We start from the raw sequence: 25,551 nt of genomic DNA, 5'->3' as shown, positions 1-25,551 counted from the left end.
CTGTTGCTTTCCTGCTAGATGAAAGGCGCTTTGAAGATCCCCCATCACGCACAAACACACATACACGTGTCGCGTAAATCGCCAGATACGGAGGGCTTAGTGGGGAGATGTCTTACCTCAGAAAGAGCAAAAGTGATACTTGTGAAAGAAACGGGTGCATGTCCGAGCGAGCAATGCTCTGAAGACGGAACCTTAAATTAAAGTGTCAGGTTAAGTGCGTGAAATGAAATCTAGGCATTTCGAATTGAAATTGCTGCCTTTAAAGTGTCTTTTAGCGCATCCATCCACACCAAAATTGACTGTGTGCAAAGGAGGTGTCTGGTTTACAACCATATGTGCATTATTCCCTCAAACTCCGTCAGCAAATTGTGATTTAACAACTGGCGGTGTCTGTTATCAGCCCGCAGCCCGCACTGTGTAAAAGCGCCTCAAGGTGCTGCGTTGCCAAGCTTTGACGAAGAGGCTGACGGCGGCCCTGATTATTACTGTGAGGCTAATGTCGCCTGATAAGGCTGTGTGTGTAATTAAGCTGTTTCCGCACCGCGTTATCTGCAGCTAGGTGAGGCTCGGCTGCCTGGAGAGATGGAGCTGTTAGTCAGTGATGAGGAGGAGGAGGACGAGGAGGTTTCCTGTCTCCTGTCTGTGGTGTTTCAATCTCCACTATCTACAAAGTACATTTTTGCCACTACTTTCACCGCCTAGGAACTTTCTACTCATAATCTTTCGCATATAGAGACCTGTTTCTCCGTCCCTCACCTGTCCCGCTATCTCAGATAAATTAGCTCCCCTCTAGCTCTGTCTCTTTGTGTCTCCACTCCCTCTGTCTCTCCTTTGCTTCGTTGTTGCGGAGCCCCGTTGGGGAATCAGGAGCTCTAAGTTCCCTCCAGCCAAACACCGCACCCCCTGCCGCTTTCTCCGTAGAGAATAAGGGTGAAGCAAGGGCGCCCTGCTATTCAGATCAGTGTCGGGGAAAAATGAAGCGTTATCTCCCCACCCCGCCACCCCACCCTTCCCTTCCGCCTGGCCCCCCGAAGGCAGGTTCCCCGCGCAACTGGGATCCACCGGTGACGCCATGCTGCTCTCCAATGAGTCTGGGGTCGGAGCTCTTGGTGAGTTTGAGTTAAAAAACCCTTAAGGGCAGCTTAGAAGAGAGGGGTGCTTTCTGAGATTGTGTGTGTATACGTGTGGAGGGGGGGTAAGTATTGCTCAGTGAAGCTATAGATTACCGTCCCTGTCAGCTGTGACGGCCACCGCTGATGAGCTCCTGCGCGGTATCATTTGGTATCGATTAGGCACTGCGACGCAAACACACAAAGGCTGCTGGCGAGATGGCCACTGCCTCGGGCTACTGGTCATTTAGCTGTCACCTCAAAGTGATGGCTTGGCCTGGCTCACCAAATCAATGGAAGACATAGGCCCTATAACACCCCATGGCAGGATAAGACACACACATGTGCATAGACACACTCGCATGGTACACACATGCACACTCGGTGACAGAGAATTAAGTGCCTGCCCAAACTTTTCCTTCGATAAAAGTGCCAAGGGTGGTGCTGAATTACAAATAGTGATGGCCGTAAACGTAGTCAGTACAGACAAAGAGTGAGTTATAAAACTCAAAGCAAAAGAATGAGATGAAAGGAGATAAGACAATTTGGTGACCTGGTTCAATGAAGGTTAGATTTCCCATTGATCGCGTCATTCTTTAAAGCAGCCAGCATGAGACTGGATATGGCATCTTTTCCAATTCTCCCACATGCCAACTTTAGAAGCATATATGTGCATATGACATGTTGGTTTTTATATAGATAGAAGCATGCTGATAATGATGGTTATTTTAGAGAATATATGATTGGCATAGCATTGTGAAATTACTTATGTGCCATGTCACCAAACCCTAGGTACAGCCTTATGTTAAAGATAAAACTGTGATTCATTTCTCAGAAGGATTTTAATCAAAGCAGCGATATTGCATTCACACCCCGTGAATCAGACAAAGCCCTTCTCATTTTCTGTGACCAATGACATTGTGCGATTTAAATGAAATCATGCAGCGAGCAATAAACAGTTGAATGTGAAACAACAGAAGATGAGAAGCGAAGCTGCGGAGAAGCCGCTGTTAATTCATCCGTGACGTGAATGTTACTTACTTTTCAAAATGAATAATCAAACCCCTGCTAGATATAGACATGGCCGAACCAAGCAATCAAAATGTCATATTGTTGCTGAAAACAAATCTTTTTGCAATTTGTGCAAAGTGATGACGGCAATCAAAAGCTCATTCTGTGAAAACACTGTTTCGTGGCCAAAGCATCAAAAGTCAACAACAAACTATCACAAGAAAATACAATATTAGGCAGATACAAGTGAAAAAACCTCATTCAATTTCTTTTAGAGACGTCTGCAAAGGAAATATGAATCTGCAGCCAGTTAGCTTAGCATAAGGAATGACATCTCAATCCCTGCTGTAGGGAATCATTGGTCATCTTTGAGAAGATGTGACAGCACCCCCCCTCTAAACAATAGTGCTTCATCACCCCCCTCCAGCTCAGGGCCCCCCCACACTCCTGCCCTTTTCAACCCTGCTAGCATCAGCGCTGGATATTATTCATAGCACCTTGTCTCTATCACGGCATCTAAAAACTAAACACGATTATCCTAAAATTAATGAGGCGTATCCACCCCATTACATCTATCTGTTAAGTGGTGTTTTGGGCCTTCCTTTAGGGCATTATGCATGCTCTTCTGTTCATATTTATAACCCAGGCTTTTTATTAGCAACGTAGCGGGGTGCTAACAGTTGGGAGGCATCCTCCGCTTTGATGCTGATGGCAGGCGGTTCTGCACAGGCCAAATGTGAAGGGGAGGAGAGGGGATCAGCTGCCAGGCCAAGGGCCCTGTGGAAGAGGAGGAGAGGGTGAGGCAGAGGGGAGAGAGGAATTAGAAGTTAGTGAATCAGGACTGGTTTGCAGCTCTCTCAGCCGGAGAAGTGTGTCTCGTGATCAGCGTATTTTTGTCACACCTGCCGTATTTTAAGCCTTGCTAACCTGAGGTGTTTTACGCATGTGTTATTCAGAGTGCGTGTGTACGAAACATAATCTACGAGTGACTTTTTTTTTCCTTTTTATTGGCTTTTGTTTCAGCTTGTTTTGTTGAATTATTTATAGAACAATTGAGGCGTAAAGAGGACAATATGTACTGTTAGTGGCATGACCTTAACCCTAACCCTAACATATGTTTTTCCTATCTGTGTGAATACACTAGTGTTTCTGCAGCTGAGTTTGGTGTTTTCACAATGATTTTCTTTCACAAATAAGATTTATGTTAATTTATGAGGAAGGTAGAGAGAAGCCTTGTGTCGATGCCCAAACTGTGCTAAACAACGCTGAATTGTGCCCTCTTCTAAATGTTTTCATGACAAAGAAAGGTTATAATGAACCTTGCTTATCATTCACCTATCAGTTATGACTGACAGCTCTATTTCCTTGATACAAAGCTGCTAACAGCATGCCATTGTTAACATGCTTGAAGGCTAACAGTCACTGAAGCCGCAGCTGAAAATCGTCACGCTAATTAGCAGTGCAATTAATTGCTGCTGTGCTCAACTCATTACCCTTTCCTGGAAGTGACATTGTTAATGGCTAGAAAACAAGAACAAATGACAAAGTAAGTTAAGACTTACCTCAACTATATCGATTAATGACTAATCATTTCAATTGATATTAGTTTCTAGTTGTTTTTTTGCTACTTTTGGTCAAACAAATCAGGCAATTTGAACATGAGTAGTCAAGCTCAAAGATACAGAACATCTAGCAGGCTCGCACTCATCTTAATCTTAGTGACAACATCACCTTGCAGTAGCGCTGCTGTTTTGGATTTAATGCCTGAACGCTCAAACTTCAATCAGTGTCAACATTGACCTTAGTTAGGTGCCGTGTTTCACCGCGCAGCCACTCAGAAGAGACACTACCTGACATAACCTGAATGTGATTTGTGATGAAATAACTTGTTGTGATGGATCTTGATTGGCCTTTTCATGGAAAACATGTTGGCACGGGTGTAAATAACATTATAATGATAACTGCTTTAGTGTAGGGTTCATAGTACAGTGAAACAAATTAAGGAAGGAATTATCTTTATTTATATTGCACATAAAATAAGAGTCTATTATCTAAGAATGACATAAAAGCATTAGAAATAAAAACAGACAGCTTGACAATACTCTTAATATCATATTAAATAGAAAACGATATGAAAAGATGTGTTTTGTAGGAGCAGCCCGAGGACCTAAGGGTTCGTGGAGGATCTTGAATAGGGAATGTTTTGCTTTAAAAACGATGGGAAACACTTTAGAATACATTCTTAAAATACAGAGCGACAGTCAAGGTTGTGTAAAATGTCACTTATATCATCTCATTTAAGTTTTTTCAAACCTTAAAGCGTTTAAAAAGCTTTTATTGTTCTCGGTCAAGGCCTCACCTTCCCTTGAGCCAGGTCTAATGGTCATTAGATTGCAGTAATGTAAAATGTTTGAGAACAGACCCGAAGTTGATGACTCTCTTGCTCAAAGGAAATGCTTAACAATACTAGAACGTGAATCTGTCATCCCACTGCCCTGCTCCCCCTACCCAATTCCTCCAGTTTTAGGTAGAGGTGGGGCTGCTGGATCAGCCATTGGATTGTCTCAGCTTATCCTGGCTCGCATGAGGGAATCATCCCGAAAGCCCTTTAGGAAACCAACCTTGGCTTTATGCAGCGCCAATTGATATTGGCCGTCCAGATCGGCGTTTGTCCAAACCGAGCCACGAGCGCTCCTCTATCTTGGCCATGCTTTTGGCTCCTGATTCCTTATGCCTACACACACACACACACTCAGGAAATAGACGCTGCTGTACTCGGTGTGTAGGTGTTCCGGCAAACATGCGGACACAAGAGCAGCATAATTACGCACGGGGTAGCATAATTATGCTTCTCACACAGCAAACTAGCATAAATTACATACAGAACATACACCCACACCGTTCCACACACAAGAGCCGCTGATCAACTGCATGACCTTCTCTCTTACAATGTTAATGTCACCACCTGGGGGAGGAGGGAGGAGGGGGAGAAGGGCTTTGATGGAATGATGGGTGGAAAGAAGGATGGGAAGAATTGGCCACACGCTTAAGCCTGCCGTACCTGCCACCCCCCCTTACCTGCAGCCTCTTTTATCCCTCTTACCTTGTCAAACATCATGTATGCGTATAAGTAAAGTATGCACACTCCCCCCCCCCCCCCCCCCCCCCCCCCTCCGCTGTCACACCCCGGCACATCCTCGGGTCGTAACCCATGATTCATTGCGCATGAAACCTCTTTTCTGCGCTGCCTGTGGCTTGCCCGCTGACAGGATCCTGTTATGCCAAATGTCACACTTCCAAAAAGGATTCACCCCCCATGGAGAAAATGAAGTCAACACCTTCCTCGCCTATACTTCGCCCCGTCCCTCTATCACTCTCCTCCTCCTCCCCCCTCTCACTTATCCGTTTCTATCCTCTTTTCCGCTCTCTTGAACTATCTCTACCTCACACTCACCTTGGTTTGCAGTCCTCAGCGTTTTGCTGAATAAAGTCTCCTTTAACGGGCCGGTTTTAGCGGATAATTAGCCCTCACCTTGGAGAAAGAGAGGACGACAAAGAGAAGGAGGGAGAAAAGGAAGATTTGGGGGAATCGATAGGGGGGAGGCAGGTGATGGTAAGACTGAGTGAGAAGGGGGGTTGAAAGATAGTGCTGGCCTATACATGTACCTCTAACCGTCGCATGCTATCCCCTTCATCATGTCTCAATGCCTTCAATATTTAATTGGAAAAAAGAATAAAGGAAAAAAGAACATCACGACTCACCGGCCTCAGCCATCACGGCCTCACACAGTGCATGAAAATAAGTTATTTTTTAAAGCCATCACAGGAAATAAATAAATATAAACATGTAGGCGTGCAGTGGAGGAAGGAGGCATTATCTCCACCTCTCGCTGTAGATGTGGAAGCAGCTTTTTAATTTGATGTCAGTATATGCAAATACTGTAAACAGTCAGAAAACAACTCCAAATCCCTTTTTGTTCCTGGAAGAAAACGACTTCGAGGAGCAATGACACTCCCTTAGCAACAGACACCCGCCCTCCTAAAAAGAAAAAACGTGAAGTTTTATTTTTAGAAGAGGTGCAAACAAGGAAGCGAACGGGGGGTGTAAGATTGTAAATGCCTCTGATGTGTTCAGTCTGCACAACCTTATTCCTGATAATGGAACTAGCTACTCTGTCTGTCAGTGCCTATTTACACACAAATGAAGTGGCAAGTAACACGCGCCCAGTGGAGCTGCTAGCCTCCATCTCAGCTGTCAAAATGTGTTAGTGGCTACAAGCGCAACACAACGATCCCTGGGATCAAACTGGTGGCGTCCATTCAAACATAATAGCTTCATCGTTGGACACGAGGCGTCTCTTCCCCCTCGCCTGCTCTCCTCTCAGAGCCTTGCCAGCTTGTTGTGAAGTAATAGACTTCTCGGGATGCCAGTTCGCACAAATCGGGGATGTAGCCTTTTATTTGCCCTCCGAGGGGAGAGGTGTTTGGAGTAATAGGGATGAAGCAGACCATAACTACACTACAGCTGAATAAATCTTCCTATCTTGGCTCAGTGGAAGCCGCTGCACACATGGCTTGTCAAAGCTCTATAAAATGTTGTTTGATAGGAGTTCTGTTCAGTTTAGGACTTCTCCGCCTGCTATCCACTCGGCTCGCTTTCGTTCCGCGCTACAGCGGTTGCAATCAATCAGTGTGTAATCAGCCGTCGAGCTGTGGCTGCCAGGTAATCCTGGCTGTCTTGGTGGCTATCTGTGCGTGTGCGCATGTGACAGCTGGCAGAGCTGCTAAGTTGCCTGTCTGGGTGAGTGGATGGCACCATGCAGATTTCCTCTCCGTGCTGTGTGAAAGGCGTATCGAACGACCTGATGGCTGTTGAAATTGTCAAGTGGGATTTGAGAGTGGGCATTTTCAGTGCAGATGTACCTGAATTGGGTCTAATTGAAGTCTTTTTTCTGTCTTGTAGACCTGCCTAGAATTGGAGCGTTATCTTCAGACGGAGCCCAAGCGTCTGTCAGAACTCTTCGACCAAGACCTGGACGGCCTACTAACTCCCGCCTACCTGAAGGAGGATGGCGAGGAGGACGGCGAGGAGGACGGCGAGGAGGAGCTGACGGACGCCCTGCTGCCAGACCTGCCCAGCCTTCCGGAGCCCCCGAGCCCTCCTCCGGTCATCCTCTGCCCAACGCGTAAGAATATCCCCTCCTCTGGTGCAATGAAAAGAGACCTCAAACTTAAGGGCCAAGGCCTGGAAAACGTAGAAGCGATGGAAGGGGTCCACCAGGCGCAGCTGAGCGCCGTCACCTCCCTGACGCCCCCCTCGTCGCCAGAACTGGGCCGACACCTCTTCAAACCCAGCCAGACTCTGACAGCCTCCGCCGACGGGACGCTGACCCTAAAGCTCGTGGCCAGGAAGGCGGGGCTCAGCGCGGCTCGGCTGGTGGCGGCGCACTCGCTCCCGGTTCGGATGCAGGACGAAGAGGAGGGGGCGGCGTGTGTTATCGGGGTGGCGGAGCTACCGGAGAACAAGAAGAGGATCCATCGCTGTCAATTCAACGGCTGCAGGAAGGTGTACACCAAGAGCTCCCACCTAAAGGCCCACCAGAGGACACACACAGGTGAGAGTCTAAAGAGTCTTTCAGATTGTATTATCCTGCAAGATACAATTTCACTTCATTTTAAGCAGCTTTTAGGGTTTTGCCAACACAATTGTTTGCTCATTAAATTCATAAAAATGTTTCAGCTTGCTTGCTCAGCACAAGATAGTAAAATGCTCTTTTCTGCAAGGACTCTTTAATGTGCATTTAGCTTCAGGATTGGTGCAATATAATTATTCAGAATTGCCCACACAGCTCACATTAATATACAACATTGTGTGTATGCTTATAGGAGTCGTACAGAGACACAAGGTTTCATAATCTCGTGTGTGTGAGAATATTAGTGCTTTTCCAGCTATATTATCAGTAAGTGGCCCTATGGGACTTTCAGCCAGGCAGCTCTGAGGACACCTCTCCTACCAGAGCTGGCCACTTGATACACCTGCAGGTGATAAAATTGATTGACACTCATTGTTGGTGACAGGCTAAAAAGGCTCAATCCTGAAGCTAAATGACTGCTGCACACTGGAGGAGACACCGCCGGAGAGTGTGCACTGAAAATAGAAACTGAAAGAGCAGTCTATCAGAATGAAATGTATCGTGGTGTTGCCTTAAAATCTCAGACAGTAAATCAGAGATGTATATTATATGGGGAAAAGCATTTTATAGTTTATTATCCAAGTCTTTGAGGGTATATTAACACATGTAGACAGTGTTGTCTCTGTTTAATCAGCCTACTTTGTTTATGTCTCAATCTATGCCTCTATTTGTATGTTTATGTCTACTTTTAAACAAATTTGATGGTTCATTATTTAGGTTTCTGAGTGGAGATAAACTTTAAGAATTTCGTGTCTCCATAAATCCTTTCCTAGATAACCTGACGTGAGATAATTGAGGGAAATCCCCCTGCTTCACATTCTTGGAACAAGTACAAAACCACATAAAGTGATAAGAAATATAAAGAGAAAATCAGCCAAGTAATCACAGCGAAGGCTTAAGGCTGAGTCCCCTTGTTGCCCTATGAAAATATCACCATGTACGATAAAAATGTGATGATTTAAGAAAACCCACGTTTCTTATCCCGCTGTTTCTACCTAAAACCAGGACGGGTCCTTCCTGTCAAGGTTTTTCTCGAGACGGAAGGGGGGAGGGTTCAGTAGCTATAACTCCTTCGCTCTTCCATCTCAATCCCAAACCACTCAGACCCCTGTCGAGGAGCTGTCCTCTGTCTGAGTAACTGCGCAGTGATGGATGGATTGACCTGGATAGGCTTCCATTTCCCCGGTTTATTTCAGGCGCTCCCGTCCTCTGTGCGTTCTGTACTGTAAGTCTAGGTCAGTGGTTCTCCATCTGAGGTTGGATATAATGGTGTCGTAGGAGGCGGGTCACGAGGGGTGCCATCTGTGTGCTTATTCCAACAATTAAAGGGGAAGGAAAACAGGAATAGCTGTTTGGTGCCTGTGTTTGCAATATTAATTAGCAGGGTTAGGGTCCAGCAGCCTTTGGGTTTCATCACATCTCACACATGGGGAGGGTTTGTTTGAACTCTAGAGCGATTTGTGTGGAAAGGTTAGAAGATCCAAATCTGTTGGAGATAAGAAGTACATTTACTATTAGTATTATTACTTAAGTAAAGCATCTGAATACTTCCTCCGACTGTGGTACCTACCTCTTTGAATATGACACCTGAACGATAGCCAATCGCTCAAGCCTGGAGAAACAAATGAAATGCTTGGTGGCCTGCAGTCTTTGCTAATATATAGCTGTTTCTTTATGTGTTTGGAGGTACAGCAAAGAGCGTCCATCAGGCTAAATGAAGTTACAAGGACTCTAATTAAATGTCCTCGCCACCCTCCATGTAAATCCCTACACTTAATGGTTGACGGATCACCAAGGCTGTCCAATTCACAAGCCACACACACACACACACGACTCGTTTCCAAGCTCTGGCTCCGAGCCAACTTGTCAACAACTATATGTTGAGAATGAAGCAAACACGCTGTATGTGTGATCTCACCCGCGGTGATGCACACCACAGGTTTAGGCGTGAGCCCGACTGGAACAAAGGGCACAGACACGCGATCATTGATTTCCCCGGTGGTGCTGAAACTCCATGCCAACTGGGCAAACCCTGGGAGACCAGCCCACTGATGCTGTGCGTTACCAATGTCAATACAAGCCAAGGGATAAGGGATGAAACAGGATAATCATTTATTCTGACATCTCAATATTCCGATAAGTCCTCAAATTGGACTCCTTTGTTTACTTCTGTAACATAGCGACATCACTATGTAACACTGGTGCTTCTCGCGTTCTAACACATTGTAAGAGATAGGCTAAGAGGAGGGACATCTCTAAGCGGTTTACAAATCACAACAGATTCGGCCAGCTAACCAATCAGAGCAGACTGGGCTCTGGTTTCAGACAGAGGGTGAAAAGAGGTAAGCACAGGCAGGTATGAGGAAAATAAAGAGCTTTTTGAACACTAACGCATGGAGACATGTCACAGTAGAGGCACAACATACAAATTATACCTTGTATGGCTTAATATGTCATCTTTAAGCTGTTGAGTTGAGTTTCCCTTTCACACATTTGGCACACAACAGGAGATGGTCCGTGTCAAACGTGTTCTCACTTGGTTTTGGCGCCTGGGGGGAGCGTGCAGGGGGCAGGACATGACGTGGATTACACCAACCATGTCAGAGTGGTGGTGTCTTTTGTTATTTCCATTTGGGTTTGCTTTTCTTTTGTTGCTGGAGGTTGTGACTCCAATTGTTTTTAGGTTTTGTTATTATTGACAACTACGAAAAGAGTGGTTGTGTTCATACTGGAAACATGAAGTACATTTATTTCAACTATTCCATTCCCCAATGTAAATTTGCAAATATTAACCATGTCTCTGAATTATAAACTAATAAACTACTGCACTTTAAATACACTGGCCAATCTGAATAAGAACAAATGAAGAATATCCTTTTGGATCAAAATATCACCTTTACTGTAAGCTAGTGTAGTGTGGCCCTTTTTCATTCTCTATCCAGTGAATTCTTCAAAAACACATATGATTACCATTTAATGACACACACTGTTTCATATAGTACCATAAAAGGGCTCAGTTTCCAGAGGAACCCCTCCCCCCAAGCGTATCTTTCAGGTGCGTTGGATAAAAGCAACATCTGTCTTGTTATTCACACCAGGAAAGTGGAATGATAAAGGGGGGGGGAAATGTCGACACGCCATGTCACAAAGAAAAACACAAAAGGCAGAAGAAGTGGAGATAGTGAGTGAAACAAAGAGTAGATGAAGACAGGAATGGGGGAGGTACAGTAGCGCGACCCTCTTCAGCAGAAAGACAGCGGTGCCACAGGCTCCCCCATTCTCTGAGCCATTATCCTGACAAGTTTAAAGATGTCATTACTCAAATCCTCTTTTTCTTAGTTGTTATTTCCATAAATTACCCACGGAGAAAAGGCTACGATTTAATCTGGAATTAGACGGGCTGAGTTGAAATGACAGTGCCCTGTAGAGCTTTTTGTGAATAGGCTTATGGCAGATAAGGAATGGTACAATTAGATTTTGGGCAGAGTGAGGGAACAAGTCAAACTGTTCTCTCTATCCCTCTGTTCCCTCCTTGGCTCTTTGTAATCTTCCGCACTCTGTGTATCAGTCTTCTCTGTGTATCAGTCTTCTCTGTGTATCAGTCTTCTCTGTGTATCAGTCTTCTCTGTGTATCAGTCTTCTCTGTGTATCAGTCTTCTCTGTGTATCAGTCTTCTCTGTGTATCAGTCTTCTCTGTGTATGCTTCTGCCTCCCACTCTTAATTTTGTTGCTTGCTTTTGACACTTTCTGCTTCTCTTTTTCTGGACCCAGGCCAGCCATTTGAGGATTTGACTATAGAAAATGGATGGACCAATGAGAATGGCCAAATGTGTTTTTTAGCAAACAAACTTCCATCCAACAATGGAAGAACATGCCGTTTCATATTGAAGTGCTTTATTTGGGGATTTTGGGCTCTGGAATTGAAAGACTATTTTTAAGAAACGGATGACTTGTCAATAACACAAATCATTAGCTCTATATCTTACTGCAATATGATGTCCAGGTGTCTTTATACTTGAGGTCCAGAATGCATGATGTTTCTACATAAATAATGCTCCAACAAATGTAACTTTTGCCTGTTTAATACCAACAAAAAGGGTCACATTTTGTTGGTTTTCTATAGAAAAGTTACCAATTCAACCCACGTTTATAAAGATTCTGTATTTTTTTATAATTATTGGTCTAATCCACATGTAATCATGACATTCATTGGTCGAAATATGTCTACATGGATGTTAACACATTCATCTTTTAGTTTACCATGCTCCAACATTTCTCCATCCATCCATCCATCTGTTGTCTTACCTTTTTCTCTAGTCTACCTCCCCCCCCCTCTCATCTCCAGCCCTGCGGTGGTAGTTGTGGGCAGGAGCCTGTAAAGTGTTCTCCGAGACCCCCCTCTAATGACCTCTGAGGCCCCGCTGCCCTGCTACAGCTCCGGCTAATGGAGGGAATGCAATTAACTTCAACACTGGCACCTGAGAGGCTGGACTCAGAGTGTGTGTGCGTGTGTGTGTGAGAGCATTCGGAAGTAACAGATTACACATAATGGGATTACAGTGACTCAGGAAACACCCAGTTATCAGATTACAGAAGACAAATATTGCTTATTTGATTACTTTAGAAAACAAACTCTGAAAGGAAAAAGGATTTCTGCTTTGAATGAGATGATTGGGATTTTATTAAATAATAAACAAAGCTTTTTAACAACAGCATCCGACCACAATCCTGATGCTTTAAATGAGGAGACATAATCCCCTTAGCTCCATAATCTACATCGTATGTTTTACTAGCAAAGTAATCCAAAAGTAACAGAGCATAATCAGATTATGTTGCAGAGTTGGGGCTAATCCAGTGGATTAGCATACTGATTGGCATTTTAAACTGCCAATCAAACTCTGTGTAACATTTCTTTTTTAAAGAGTGTGTAAATGTGTGTTTGAGAACACCTGCCTGTTTGTACGAGGGCATCTTAAGGGAAAGGAGCGATGAGGAGGAGGAGGAAGAGAGGGGGGGGGGCTCTGTTGCTAGGCAACGTGGGCAGCGTATCGTTGGAGGAGTCGGTAGCTGAGTGGTTATGTACTGCTGCAGGCTCTGGTCTCTTAGTGCCCCCCCCCCCCACTTCCCTCTCCTCCTCCTGCACCTCCACCACTACTACTACCACCACCACCATCACTTTCACCCCCCGCTCCTCCCTCCCCCATCTTGCCCTGTACAGCTCCACGGTTGTCGTCGCTAGGCAACTGCCTCCGTGCTCTGCCAGCGTGCTTGGTAATTGGCCGGTGGCATGGCGGCGTGCCGTTGCCAGATCCAGCCAGCTGCACTGACTACTGCCTCCTCATGTTTCAGCACTCCCCCCCCCCCCCCCCCCCCCCTCTTCTCTCACACACACACACATGCATGCTCCCAGCCCCCCTCGCTCCCGTTGCCAGGCAACACATTCAGGCATCCCTGCCTCACGGGAATTTCATTGGCCAGAGTGGGATGGCCCAGACCTGCTGCTCCGGGTGTTTCTGGGAAGTAAGGCAGTATGGAGGTGGCCACAATGGGGACATGCATGGATGGATAGGGCTAATTCCTGGGTCTCTAAACCAAAAAGTGCTTAAATTCAGCACAACAAATTTGTTTAGTGCCAACAATGTTTTTTGTTTTAGTTTCAAATTGACATAACATGATGTAGTTAAGAGGGAAGAGTGTAAAAATGAATCTCAATTGATTAAGCGTTTCAATCTGTATTCATTGGAGGTATTTCTTGGCATTTCATAATTGCTAACGGAGGCCATCCCTTTCACACTTGTTCATTTATCACCTCAACACGGCTGTGACCTATGCACCTCTGTTTCTCACCATCTAACTGTACATGATTCCTGTTAATAGCCCGCTCACTGACTCTGATACAAAGTGCTTGAGTGGGTCATAGTTCAGCAATTTAGTACAGCACACCAGAAATGTACCTTTAATTGGAACAAAGGCATATAGTGTACAGCATTGATTTTGTACCTTCTGCCTTATGAACAGACCGGTGACTTTCCTGAACAGCTGGTGCAGATAATGACACCAAACAAACACTGTCTCTCAATCTTGGATCCATTGATCGTGTCCCTTTTTGATAATCGCATTCAACAAATTAAGTCTTGGCTTTTTGTGCCGAGGCAGCTCAAGCGAATCTGGTCAGTGTGTCAGTGTGTTCGGTCCAGATGGGATGTGACTGATGCAGGTGACATCTTTTGGACGCAGCTGGCTGGATTGTGTCTTCCTTGCCATTACGCCGTGTGACTGGCCTAATTATCAACCCCCCTCTCTCCCTCCACCTCCTCCCTCTATCTGCAGCCTCTTCTGCCTTAATCCACTTCTGCAGCACTTCTCTTCGACTCCTTCTCAATCTCACCTCCTCTCACCCACCTTGCCTCTAATCCCCCCCTCCTCCTTCATCCTCTCTCTCCACTTCTTCTCTCGCCCCACTTGTCTCTAGCCTCTTCCTCTTCTGCGTGTTCAGCAAGATTGAAGACCAGTGGGAGCTTCTCCATCTCCTTTATAAACGGCTCTCTTTCCAACCTCTGAAAAAAGGGGGAAAAGTTAAAGGGATATCAGTGAAGCAGAATACAAACCCTAAAATATATTTTAAATAGAAGCTCTGCACGTAGACTTGAAATCTGGAAATATATCACGTTGGAGGCATATTTGGAGGTGACCACAGTCGACAAACAGGCGTGTGATTGGTGGAGCGGCGATGAAACAGGTGCTTATGCGTGTTTTTTCATCCCCCAGGTGAGAAGCCGTACAAGTGCTCGTGGGAGGGCTGCGAGTGGCGATTCGCCCGGAGCGACGAGCTGACGAGGCACTACCGCAAACACACCGGCGCCAAGCCTTTTAAGTGCAACCACTGTGACAGGTCTGTCAAAACACACCTCTCCCTCTTTTCCTCTCCCTTGTATGTTTTTCTTCCATTTTCCCAACGCTTATTTTGAAGTACTTCCACTCGCACAGCGGGCTCCCATTGTGTTCAGTTTGGTTTCGCAGAGCAGCGCTACAAGATGCCGATAACACACCCAAATGTGTTTGGTACTGACCCAGTTTAAAAGTGTGCTGGCAGGATTACTAATGTGTGCTCCTCAGCAACATACGCAAAACACAACCTGCTCAGTGTTTCAATGGGGAGGTTGCTTATTCTGCTCTATCCCCACATTAGGCCCTGTGTAGCATATTAATAGTGCACCTACTCACATGATGCTACATGGCCTTGATTTGGAGGCTGCTTTCACACTGGGACCGAGGTGTAAAATGGCTGTAGAACCCATTATAACACATCACTGAATAGAATATTAATTTAATATCAACCATAGTAACATTTTTTAATTCTTTACATATCCGCCACTTTTTCATTTGGGGTTCACAGGTCGTGAAAATCACTGCGATGGACCATCATTAACCATTAACACAGCTTATAAAACATTTAGGTATTCCTTCTTTGAAAAGGCAATTATGTGTTGGACATTTATTTGGGGAATTAACAAAGCTACCATAAGCCAAAATACATGTGTGTGTGTGTTGCTGTAAATAAAATCCAAGGTTGGCAAAGTGATTGGAGAGACTATCCTGTAAGCCGGATGATTCCTGGTCTGATCCGCCAGATCAAGATGATATCAGACCATTTAAGAGCCCTTATCAGCGGTGATCAGCGTCCTAGATAAGGGTTAGAAAGTGCCTGCTACACTACACCCCGAGTAGGTTCAGAATGGCGTCATCATCTATTCACATGGTTACTGAGGAAGAAGTAGTTATTACGGACGCTAAGTAGGAAGCCCGTTAACGTAGTATGACTGACAAGGTCCTCTTATGTTAGTTGGGATAAGTAAATGGATGGACAGGACTATCACCTAGGAGACGGTAGTTGTTTCCTGTGGCCCAAGGTTTGGTTATTTAGCTAGAGCCTAACTGAGCAAAGTATCCCAGAATACGTAATGGTACGGTGCTTATTTTTAACTAAAACACAACTTTTTTCCTTGACCTAACCACGTAGTTGTGGCGCCTAAACCACTATGTTAAGTAATACAAATTGGCCTACATATTTTGAAACAAAAACATGGTGTTTTTGCACCCTAAATTTAACTTAAGAGTCACATTTAAGGAAGCTGTAACCCTCCCTTATGTTGGATATGCACCATTAAACCTACCAGGCATTTTATAGCCTTATAACAGGAAATGTTATGGGATGATGGTTTAATGTATGGATCTCCCTAACTGTCTAATGCCACGTCTTGTTTACACAGTCACAGAAGGAGCACATTTCCTCCCCTAATCTTTGCCGGGGTGAAAAGGTGCTCGGCTTTGTCACTTTGAAGAGTGTTTCCGATTGTAATTTGCCCGAGACTTTGCATCTTAATCAGTCGCCCTGGCTCCTATTTAATTATGAACCACAGCAAAATGTTAATTTGTCGAGCTCCGGTGGCAAAATCATCAAACATTCAGTGGCCATTATGAGAAGATCAGCCTGACTCAGACACAAAAATCTTTACTCCTTTTTTTAATTACAACCCTCCTGTCTGTGATCCGGCCCACTCTGACACCTCTGGGGTCTCTGAGCAATATTGTCTGCGGGAGCCATCGTAGTATAACAATGTGCAAGAGACTCCGGGGTAAAAATGTGGGTGAAATGCCTCCTAACCCAAACACCTCAAACATAACAAATATTATTGTATTTCTGTCTTAATTTGTTCTTTTCTTCTATTATTTTCTGCCACATACACACAATTTTGCTAATACTTTAAGTCAAATGTATCTGTTGAATAAAACAGGATTTAGTTATTTATGAATCTGAAATATGAACGAAGATCCAATGTCACATTTCTTTATAAGTGATACGTTCATACGTGTGTCCGTGAACAGAGGGCCAGGCAGTGTCAACTTAATCAGGTCTCAGCTGGACGGACTGTAAATACAGTATCCCTCCCTCCTCATCCCTTATCTCCCAACTCCCCCCCCCCCCCCCCCCCTCCCCCCTAACACAGGCGCCCCCCCCTGCAGGCACATCCCTAATTTGGGCCCACCTCTGTCATGTGTCACATGCAGCCAACCCCTCCAGCCCTTTCTCTCTCACACACACACACACACACACACACACACACACACACACACACACACACACACACACACACACACACACACACACACACACACACACACACACACACACACACATGTGCACCCTGCTGAGATGAAGAAAGAGGGGAAACAGGGGAGACAGGGAGAAGACGGGGTGGAAGATTGAGCACGGGGGGTGAGTCGGGGGAGGAGGAGGATACAGACCCACGGTGTGCCAGCTGGTGTCGTGCCCCCGAGTCGTGACTCATACTTTACCATCTGTCTCCACCGAACACACACACACACACACACACACTCACACACAAAAACCCTGCATGTCTCCTGAGCCGTTCATTCATCTCTCATGTGTGTGTGTGTGAGCGTGCACACTCTCGGATACACTCGCAGGTGTGACAGTAAGACAGATGACTGGTGGCTCATCACAGTGTAACTCCCCCTCTTGGCCAAACACTGATTCATCTAGACATCTCAGACACTTGCCCCTGTCTCAGTGGAGAGAAACTGAAACTGGAGTACAAAAAAATCAACAGTTGCAGGAATGTGAAAAGGAATCCGACTCCCAAGCCTTCTATTTAAATGCTTAATTAAAAATGTTATTTTATTTGAGGTATCATTACCAAATTGCTAGCTTGAAATATTAACACATTTCCAATTTCAGACAGTTTTGGCAACCAGACACAATCCAGTTCCAAAGCATTTCCTGGCGTTCTATCTGAAAATCCAGGCGAACATTAATAAAAATGTGTCAAATTAGCAGCATTGCTGGATGTAGTGTCTTGTTTTTCTCCCAAACATTATTAAATAGATCCACTTTAATAGGCTCTAAAACAAGTCTCCATCTCCAATATTTCCTAACACACTAATCACCAGAACATTCAGCTCCCAATTACCTAACAGAAAGCAACACTTGCCTTTTGAATATCGCTCTTCTGGGGAATGGAGCTGCAGTTAGTTCAGCGAGCAGGTGGGAGAAATACTGTTGAACACGTTCTAGCATGTGATAGAAGCATCTTTTTGTAAGCATGCATGGAAGAGACAGAGCATTTATTATGTCAATTTGTTGCAACAGGTTGAACAATAATCAAGCATACTTTAAGAAAATGTCCAATGCAATTCCATTTTACACTATTGCTATGCCTTAACATGTGAGTGGCTTCTATTCATCTCATTTAGTGAACATCTTAGAGCACATGTTTAGTTTCTCTCCTCAACACTGTTTCAACAGATCCATCTGCAGGCTCTCTAGTTATTCATGGCACAGCTGAAGTCATTAGGAGTGCTGCTGAAAATGCTGATTATGAATTAGTTACACATATACTAATTGCGTGTGCATTAGTGGCTCGGCGCTCACTAGCTAACAGCAACATTTAGCTCCATCGACAAAACAAACTTCTTTTTCCCCGCGTCGGTAACAAGCTAACAAGCTGTTCTCTGTTTTCCCCCCTCTCTTTTGGTTTGCAGGTGTTTCTCGCGGTCGGATCACTTGGCGCTACACATGAAGAGGCACATCTGAGGAATCCGAGAGAGAGAAGAGAAGGGAAGGGGGATGGAGGCGGAGTGGAAGAAGGAGAGGGAGCTTCATCTGCAGAGAAATAACACCATGGATGTAAGAGAGAGAGAAAAACTCTAAATTTGGCCGTTCTGGACCGGATGGAAAAGCACCGCACAAGGACGCTAGCTACGGAAACACAGAAGCCGGACATATCCCAAGTGTCAATCTGTGCTCTACTAGTTGGTCCATGATTCCACGGTGACATGCCGTAACCTCACAAATGTCTCCCGGTGTTGTGGCGTGGACGATACAGACGCTCCGTCCCACCCCTCATGTGTGTCTCAGAGGGGATGGATGGTGGACCGCGTGCCTGCCGTTGGCAGCTCTTTGTCGTCCGGCGCAACCGTCCCTCGGCTTCCAAAATGTTCACCCAGCGAGCACACCAACGCCAAACTGGACCAGTTGTACAGTGATTTCTGCTCTTTGTATATTCGAGATTTCCTTTTTCTTCAAAAGTACCTTGAGTTGAGAACAGTTATTTCCTGACAGTAGCTCAACAGAATCTTCTCGCAGGGTAAGCAAGCGGGATTTCTCTCCTTCAAACCTGCCACAGCCTTTACAAATCACCAAAGGGTTTATCATCTGATATATAGTATAGATACTTTATCAATCTTCCAACTGGATACATGTATAAATCCTTCTGGTTCTTTGGCATCGGAGCACTTGTTTGAACGGAGCGTTCGATTGGATTTGAGGATTGGATTGTTGCACTTAGGTGCTGTTAAGACAGAGGGAGGTCATCCCGAGGACTGGCTTGCTTCACGAACATCATCCATTGAGGGTTAACACTGGATGAGGCTAACTGATCCACTCTGGGAAAGACTGTTCATCTCCTAGAATGTCATCAGGAACAGATCGTCTCATGAGAGGATAGACCATCCATCAAAAGTGTTTTCCCTCTCCAGGATCTTACGAGTTGTTGTCAGGAACGGTTGCACAATTGACAAACTTTTTGTAAAAATTCCCCCCCAAGCGCTGGCTGGCTTCCACATGCCGTCCGTGTGCGGAAAGCCACATGCACAAGTCGAAGCAGCTAGTGGACTGCAATAGCACACTGAACAAGATTACCATGTATAATGAAGGCTACACTGAAGAAAAGATTATCCTATGTGTTGAACACTGACATTAAAGAGACCATTTTGAAGGAAACATCGGAAAAGGAGGCAGCCAAAAAAGTGTCTACTGTAATGCCTGAAATGATCTCTTTGGCCTTTAAGAGTGATTGGCAGCTACAGTCACTGGGTTGAGGATTTTGTCCTGTTCACACCACCCATTCAGAACTCCTAAAAGCAGCATTCAACAGCTCTCCTAATCGGGCCCTATGCATTTCCAAGAACATTCCTGCAGACTTCCTGACCTCACATGCATGTCTGAACGCAGATTGCTGGACACGGAAGGACTTGTGGGACAAATTCAATCAATTGGGTGGCTCTTCTTGGAGCGAATCAATTTGAATGTATCTGTTGTAAGTCTGTACATGTTGCTAGGCCCATGAAAACACACATGTGAGTTTGTAGTTTCACTGTTGAACTGAATGGCCTCGGAACAACTAGCTAGTCATGGCTGTTAGCTTTTTACTGGTCGTTCTGGATTTCAAGTGGGTGGCAGGAATGGGTTAGGGGAGGAACACATCTGCTCCGTCAGCACATGATAACAGCCCCATCAGCTCGTGAAACTGCAGAGGAGTGAAACCCACACACACACGACACATGCATACCCTCCTAGAGAACTGGAATGACCATTTGTCCTTGGTGATCTGAGTCTTGTCCAACAGAACAAAGATCTAGATCTTGCCATCTTTAATCCACCGATAGAAATACATTTTCAATGAGCATCGATTCAACTCAAGCGCACATAAAACAAACAGGCAGCTTGGACAAAAAGTAGATTGTCAGGATTCTTACGAACAGGATTTGGAACTACTATGTCAATGTGTTTATTTCTTTATTTTACAAGACTTGTAATACTTTGAGGCAAAGTGAGGCACACAGCAGCCTGCTTTTTTGGCAGGGGAAGCAGTAAATTGATTTCACTCTGTATACCAGCGGCGCATTTCAATTTCGGGTATGAATGCAGCCCCGCTCAATCATATCTGTGATCTGTCCGCGGCTCTGGAAGTAGAAGCTGTGTGCTGCTTCGCATAAATATTGAACTCCTTCTGTCTAAACGTGCAAATACACCAGGCTCACTTTTTATATTGAACATCTCGGTGACAGGCGTTTATTTGCAAAGACAACAGGGAGGGACCACAATAGAGACCACGTTTTTCTCCTGGTTTATTTTCAAAAAGACCAAAAAATTCTCAATAACCATTCAGGTTGCGACGCTTTCAATGCTACCATCCACACTTGGAATAAGCGAAAATCGTAGCAACGTTTGTAGAAAATGTAAAAATGTCCAGTTCAGATGGGAAAGTCGGAGCAGGTTTGTGGTTTTCCTGCTCATGGATTAAATGAAGAATAGCAGTTTAACTCATGGGTTAAAATGGTATCATCAATGGCAGCTCTACTTGTGTGTTTCAGTATTTCAATGGGGCACCCTCTTGTTGCGAATGTGTGGGAATGTGCAGATCTGAAGTGTTTTTTTGTCCTGTACCAATCACAGAAACACTGAATGTGTTTCATTTTCCGGAGCGGAGACATGGGAATATTCAAAATACTGAACAATTTGAACAAATGTCAAAGACTGGAGGGTTTCAAAATGTGAATGTGTTTTCCGGAAAGGTTGTTTCATGTTGTCAGAGGAAGCGGTTGAGTTCTGTGTCATCTTAATGAATGATTGTCAATTCTGCCGTGCCTGTGTGTTCTTCGTCTGTTTGTATTTGCACTCTGAATTTTTCTGGGGGAGAAATCACTCGCATATCTGATGTTTTCTGTCCGCTCGACACTTCACACGACGACTCCCCGGGTGATAAAACACTGATCACAAAGTCTGTATAGTAGCTGTTTTTTAGCACAAATGTACACACGCTCACACACATGCATGCAAACACCCCCTAAACAGACATAAACATACATGCACAAGCACATTCAAAATCACACACACACACACACTCCGTTCTCCTTGTGTGTTTTTCACAGTTTCTTCATGCCACCTTGTGGGAGTCAGAGATCCAGACTGCAGCTTTTGCTCTGCTGAGGGGGGGGGGGGGACATTACTATGTGTGACACCACCTCTGTTTCCACTAGGTCTGAATTTCAAATCAAACGCACCCCCCTTTTCTACCAGCATTCCCTCATCGCCCCCCCCTTTCTCCCTCTTCCATTTTCTCAGATATGATCCCTTTCAACTCCTCTCCTCTGTCCGACTCCCCCCCCCACCCCCCCACCTCCCTCCCTCCCCCCGCCCTCTCCTCCACCTTTTCCTCCGTTGTCTTTCTCCTTTTCTTTCTTCGCTGTACAAAGTGTTTCAAATTTATCATTTGTATATTATGATGTATGGGTACGATAATGTTCTTTATTATGGAAAAATGAGAAAGATTTATTTTTGTTACCGGTTTGTTTCATAATTCCTTTTTTAAATTGGTATTGTAATATCTCTATGCAAGGAACTGTTCGGTGAATCGTTTTTATTTAAGAATGTAATTATGTGTAATAAATGGTAGAAGCAGTTGGAGTATTCACAGTCTGTTCGTCCGGCAACAATATGCGCCTTATCGTCCATCTTCTCACAGAATATCTTTTTTGATTTCTTATCCACTCTCAATCACAGGGCTATTCAGTGTGCTAACAAAGAGCACCCAGAGTACTTTCACTTTTTTATATCCCACTGACCAGACAACTCCTCAGGCTGGGCTGCTTCAGGTTTGCTGCATTTTTCCGAGCTAAATCAGCGCACTAAGTGGGTTAAAGTGGGCAGGAAAATTAATTTACACCCTCCTTTTTCTGCAATTTGCAGCAACGCACTCCTAGATGGATAGAAAAACCCTCTGATTTATCGTTCCTTTTGATCAGACGCAGGAAATGGGCCAGAATGCCTTCCCTTAGCCTGAATGCGCTCCCTCCGAGGGACTTACCGCATGTTAATTACATCTGTTACCAACCAAGGTGATGACTTATCCGCTATTCCTGCCTTTTTGACCATGACTAGCTGATAAAAGGGTAATCGAATAACTAATGGCTAATTAGGGAGTAATTACTCCTTGGTAAATGGCCCTATGCAGTGTATTAATTCTCCTTGGGTCTGGCAGTGAGAAACTCCCATAAGGTTTTTTGTTTCATGTAATGCTCCCTAATTGAAATGGGCACCCTCATCAAGAAGCTTACGCGTATCTGTCGAACCTAATGTTCTTTTATCGGTAATTACAGACAGCCCCACATTATCTACCTAACTACACCTACTACGTCAATCCCACAGACGCGTTATGAAATTAGAAGCGATGGAGTCATTTTTCAATAAAGGTCGCACGTCCCATGAATGCTTTCCGATCGTCATTTCCCATTCCATGTGATGGAAATGAGGTTGCATGTGAGTTCACAGCAGCGCCAAATGGTTCTTAATGTGTTTCAGCAGAGAATGAATGGACCACGTTTTCATCAACACACATTCAAAAAGGTTAATGCACTTATTCGAAAAGTATGTCTGCAGGCAATCCTTTTTTCTTTGGTATGTATGAAACAGCTCCAGTACCAATAAGACTACTCTGAAGACATTTTAGCATCTGGGACATTTGCAATTGTATGTGTTTGCACAACAAAGACGCAAGATGAGAATAGAAACAGGGTATGAAAGTGAAGAAAATAACTTAAATCTAATCAAATCTTATAGAGAATTGTCAGCTCAGTACAAACATTGTGAGGTGTTGCATTAGGCATGTCTTGTTTTAAGGCAATTTGGCGGGAAAAATACCATACAAAGAATAGGAAATATTATACAAATATTTGTATATGGCAATGATTAAAAAGAAGGGCTGAATGTTCTTTGGCAATTCAGCAAAAACGTATATACAAATTATATTTCAGTATCCGAGGTAAGGATTCATTAGGCTATAACAAAGAGCTAATAATCACTTCAAATGGACCAAAAAGTGAATTTGACTAATTATGCCAATTTATATTTTACTGCAAACTAATCAAATATGAGTCTTGCAGCTTATAGTTTATCCCTCAGAACTACGAGGAAAGGAGAGACATGCTCATGCTAATGTTAATGCTATCATGGCAACATAACCTACAATGTAACAAGTGCCTGAACCAACTTGAAATCCCCACTGACAATTGAAGAAATAACATTTAAACATGCAACCCTTCAACACATGTTCTTGTTTTCTACATCTGAAAATGATGGAATCAACGCACGGACACACTGCGGGAAGAGGTGGATTTGTTATCCGGCTAATTACACCGGGGGAACCCAAGCAGAATAATCTGAATAATAAAAAACTGAGTTGATAAACACGGCTGTTGAATGCTTGGTTACATGTGCTCAGTCACCCTGTCCTCCTCTCCACTTATCTGCATCAAGAGGTAGCATCAACGTAAATCTTGTAGGAAAATAGGATTAAAAGATCTCCTGATGTTATCTTGTTATGTTATTCTAAACATGCATCGCCTTCAGATCGAGCCGCTTATTCAAAGTACTTGACCTTAAAATATGCATATACCTTTTATGCCATGCATGGCAGCATCTTACTTTATATGCACAGAAGTGGAAATAGAAAAGAAATGGAATGGAAATGGGAAAAAATGGACCCTAGGTGATTATTTTGGCGCCGTATATGCGTCAAATTAAGGCCCGGACAGCTGTCTATTACTTAAATGGAGATCGAACATTTAAAAGCAAAATGTAAGAACACAAATTAAGACCTAAGGACCGTTTTTTTTATCCCCAGAGTTTTCAAATATACTCTCATTGTTCAGCATCCTGCAGGCTTATCAGCTTGCCCTTGAAGTCCTCCTGTCTCTGCTCAGCTATTCACCGTCGCAACACCTGAGCACATTTCAGAAATGTTGTCTTTGTTTCATATACAATGATTCTGACGCCATTGAAGGAAGGCATAAAAGGTGTGACGGCTCTGAATCGAAGCGCCTGTAATGAAAGAAAGAAGCCATTCTTCCTGCGAGGAAGTGATTCACTTAACCGGCGCAAACATAAGGCTCCTTTTTTCGTGTGGTTGTGCAACACAAGATTTAACCAAGGCCGCTGCCAATGCCTGTGGGTGTCTTGTAGGCGTTTGGCAGCCATTTAGGGATGTTATTGTCACATCTGGCACTGTTGAGATGCCAGCATACTGGGATGCAGGGCTAAAAGTCTCACCATATCTTATTCCAGGCTTATCTTCAGTGGGAAGTCTCAAAATCTCCTGTTGCTGGAGAATAAAGCTTGTCCTAGGAAGGGTTGCGAACCGTGGATTCTCTGGTTTCGTGCCACAAGCAGCCAAGTGCTTAGGTATTTCCAATTATAGGGAATATGTCGAGGTGGCCCTCGGTAATTAAAGCCTAATCATGCTGCTGGATTCAGAGAAGCATCCTCATCAAGCTTTCATTAGTCTGCCTCCTTGCGATGCCCAGCAGCAACCCAGCCCCCTTTAGGATTGCTCAGATATGTTCCCAATCAGAAATTCTGTAATTTAGTGGTGTATTCCACGAAGGTACTTTTCAAATTCAACACCAAAAAAAAAAGAAGAAATACCTGTTTAGTGTTGAGCTAGTTAATTTCCAAAAAAAAGTGTATAGACAATCGTGAAAAAATGATAGTGATGATAACATTTAGAACATTTTGACTTGATTTCTGAAAATAAAGAAAAATGTTGCACTGGCCAAGCTTGTTTTAAGAAAATGGGACTTAATAATAGACAAAATGAAACTTTGACTGTTATTTTGCTTATTTTGTTTATCCCGAAGCCTATACACAGTATAGTGGTTGCATGTGAACTCAATCCAGGAGTTGCCACTCAGTTTTGCTAAAGAACAAAAAGTAGTTCCCCATTCCAGCTGGGGCGATGAATCTGTTCTTGTTTCCCCGCAGCTCCTGGATGCTGTTACTCTTCAGAGCTTGGGTTTGAATGAGAGTACAGGCAGGGATCTTCGTGTTAGGGGGGCAGGCGAGCAGCTGGAGAGGCTGGTGGTCTTGTGCTCTGACAAAG

At 44.3% G+C, this 25,551-nt stretch overlaps 1 protein-coding gene across 1 annotated transcript in view; it reads left to right on the top strand.

The window, feature by feature from the left end:
* The window catches only part of klf7a (Kruppel-like factor 7a), a 33,409-nt gene extending 11,639 nt beyond the window's left edge, over nucleotides 1-21,770 (top strand). Inside the window, exons 2-4 of the mRNA XM_034151041.1 lie at nucleotides 7,084-7,735; nucleotides 14,582-14,705; nucleotides 18,377-21,770. Of these exons, the coding sequence (XP_034006932.1) occupies nucleotides 7,084-7,735; nucleotides 14,582-14,705; nucleotides 18,377-18,428 (828 nt within the window). The 3' untranslated portion in view covers nucleotides 18,429-21,770. The remainder of the gene's footprint in view (nucleotides 1-7,083; nucleotides 7,736-14,581; nucleotides 14,706-18,376) is intronic.
* The last annotated feature ends 3,781 nt before the right edge of the window (nucleotides 21,771-25,551 follow it).

Source organism: Trematomus bernacchii, unplaced genomic scaffold (assembly GCF_902827165.1).
Source record: "Trematomus bernacchii unplaced genomic scaffold, fTreBer1.1, whole genome shotgun sequence".
Classification (NCBI taxonomy): domain Eukaryota; kingdom Metazoa; phylum Chordata; class Actinopteri; order Perciformes; family Nototheniidae; genus Trematomus; species Trematomus bernacchii.
The sequence above is the reverse complement of the archived record's forward strand: the minus strand, read 5'-3'. Positions and strand labels throughout refer to the sequence as shown.